The following is a 2,867-nucleotide window of genomic DNA, read 5'->3' as shown; positions in this document are numbered from 1 at the left end:
CACAGACACAGACACAGACACAGACACAGACACACACACACATATATATATAGCATGATTTGAACGAACGGTATATCAAGTTCGAAACAGATCGAGAATATGTATTACCTCTTATACACTCATACTAAAACGAGATTGCATATTATAGATTTAATCCATATTGCACATATTGCCGCGAGTATCGCGTGTAGACAGGAAATGCTACTTGAACCACAGAGTAGCTTTGTTGCATTTGCAAAGCAGTTGATTCTGCATACATTTGTACAAACCTGGAATTTAAATGCAGTAGGTTTATATTATATGCGCAAGATTCCTCGATTGATATTCGTATCTTCTGTGTACTAGGCTACGTATGTTTAAGTACCGGTATCCAACCGACTGCCCAATGCTTTCGACGCACACGAATATTATTACAAACATATGTGACGATACTTTCACTGAGACAAGAGTAAAAACATTCGAAAAAGAGATACACATATGAAATTCTTGAATTTATTATTGTATCCAATATTCACATTTACTCCACAGACAGAGTAGTTATGTATGGACTCATGGCTAACAATGCAATGCTATTTTCTCTCTCGAACAATGTAAACCTTTGGAAGTCTCGAAAAACCTCTCACAAACGTCACCTGTTCGTCGCAAACTTGTGCTCCTATCATCGCAAATATACCCATTCAGAGCTACCACTCATCTATACCTTCCTACATCATCCAGTTCATTTTTCGCAGTGTTTTAGGAAACACATGACAGAATGTGCACACATGTATGTAGGTTTGCGTTCGGGGTTGCTTGTAAACGTCTGTGTTCGTGTGCGTCGTTTATCTACTTATTATATGCAGAATACGTGTTCAAGCTCCATGGTAACGCAGTCGTAAACCCATAACAAGCGCACCCACCGATAAAGCCGCGCTCATCACACTTAGCGTAGACAACAGAGTAGGACCAGGCACAAGGCTGTGTTGGACGTAAAAGAGGCTGTGATTAGGCCAAGTGGAAACTTCAATGTGTAATCACAGTACTTAAAACAGCAAGGTGCAGTGGGTTCACCCGCAGAGAGAAACGAGCGCCCAACAAATAACGAACAAATATTTACGACACAATCTACGTAATATTCGTTTTTATATATATTTGGTACAAAACACCTACAGAGCATGCTAAATACAAAACACCTACAGAGCATGCCAAATACAAAACACCTACAGAGTATGCAATGTAGTAAGTGCAGAGCATTTCGCTCCGCCCGATGCATCGACAACACTTGTGCCTATCGTATTTTTGTTGTCTTGTCTAATGCGCACTTTTGTGCAGGATGAGACATGTTTTGTACAACATACGAGGGAGAGTTCTAATGCACAGTTCAGTATTTGTACACCATATCAAAATGATGTGTTGGGAGTGCATCTGTAATGCGAGTATATTCACACACATCAACCCGATTCAAATGCGAGTGCACACACACACTAGCCTAGTGAAAAATAAAGCACAAACAGATGCATGGAAAACAAATACTTCAAAAGAGAAACGGAGATACAAATGCGAGTGCACACACACACTAGCCTAGTGAAAAATAAAGCACAAACAGATGCATGGAAAGCGACGGCATACCCAGAGCAACCCACAATAGCCGTAAGACTACACACTGTTGCATGTTCGTACCTTTCATTTTGTATTAATCTGCCGATATCTGATTTCTTTTTATCCGTCCGCTTGCTCGAAGTGCGGGATGCCGAACGTGACGCCACCTTCTTCTTTATCACAGGCATGAGCACATTGACGGGAGGTCGCTCGGGGACTTCATTGAGGTATACTTCATCCATCATACCTGGGAATAGAATGTGCGGGACATGAACTATCTGAAGCCAGACCAGTACGTGGGCGTTTTATAGTATCTGATGAATCACATTCTGGTAAGGAAACGAAACGGATTTAAAGGTCAATTTGACTCATCGTATTCACTCAGATGTGAGTGGCCATGTTTGGTAAATTCGTCCGTGAAGGGTTCGAAATCTTGTAGCCAAAAATTAAGATTTCTGGGTCTCAAATTTTCGATAGTCACAAATTCTAACAAGGGATATGTACATATGCGAGCGTCCTGATGTAAACAACCCAACGAGGAAGTATTTCAAGTAGCAATTTTACAAAGGGAGTACACAAATCGTAGGAAAAACAGTGGAGCCAAAGACCAATATGTGTTCGACCCCGACATTCATCGGACAGTAGACTACTACATACATGATGGCCTACAGTGAGTAAAAAAACACATCAGGATTTGCTGATCCGTCCCCTGAGTAGTTAAACGTATATTTCAATCTTGCAAGCAAAAACGTTTCCCGCCCTTCGTATGCGGCATTGAACTCAAAAAACATATCTTACGGATAAAGAGTGCACTATACCAAAACAAGATCACTCTATATAAATCAAGGACGATAAGCTAAAACCCTAAAACATATCTTACCGATAAAGAGTGCACTATACTAAAACAGGATCACTCTATATAAATCAAGGACGATAAGCTAAAACCCTAAAACATATCTTTCCGATAGAGAATGCAATATAGTCAAAAAAGGCACTCTATATAAATCAAGGACGATAATCTAAAACCCTAAAACATATCTTACCCTTAAAGAGTGCACTATACTAAAACAGGTTCACCCTATATAAGTCAAAGACGATAAGCTAAAACCCTAAAAGCCTGTCGTCTATCATGCGACCAACACAATCAGTATCGATATTCTTACCCGCCGCTAGCTGAGCATATGCACATAATAGTTATGCAGGCGGTGAACGCATTTGAACAGTTACATGTATATTAATGTCCATAGACCATATATGTACAGCTACATGTACATTAATGACCATAGACC

The 2,867-nt window shown here is 40.1% G+C and overlaps 1 protein-coding gene across 1 annotated transcript; it reads right to left on the bottom strand.

The window, feature by feature from the left end:
* Positions 1-479: 479 nt before the first annotated feature.
* SARC_13953 (hypothetical protein) lies at positions 480-1,827 on the bottom strand. The gene is made up of 2 exons (XM_014291916.1): positions 1,660-1,827; positions 480-957 (listed from the first exon to the last, which is right to left on the bottom strand). Exons 1-2 carry the CDS (start codon positions 1,821-1,823, stop codon positions 852-854), a joined length of 270 nt encoding a protein of 89 aa, XP_014147391.1. The 5' UTR covers positions 1,824-1,827; the 3' UTR covers positions 480-851.
* Between the last annotated feature and the right edge of the window lie 1,040 nt (positions 1,828-2,867).

Source organism: Sphaeroforma arctica (genome assembly GCF_001186125.1).
Source record: "Sphaeroforma arctica JP610 unplaced genomic scaffold supercont1.3959, whole genome shotgun sequence".
Classification (NCBI taxonomy): Eukaryota; class Ichthyosporea; order Ichthyophonida; genus Sphaeroforma; species Sphaeroforma arctica.
Note: the sequence above shows the minus strand (reverse complement) of the source record. Positions and strands in the feature narration are given on the sequence as shown.

Excerpts from the sequence above, each read along its gene's own strand:
- SARC_13953 (XM_014291916.1), bottom strand. The coding sequence starts at position 1,823 with ATGATGGATGAAGTATACCTCAATGAAGTCCCCGAGCGACCTCCCGTC. Across the intron at positions 958-1,659 it reads AGATTAATACAAAATGAAAG|CCTTGTGCCTGGTCCTACTC; the intron begins GTACGAACATGC and ends CGTCCAACACAG.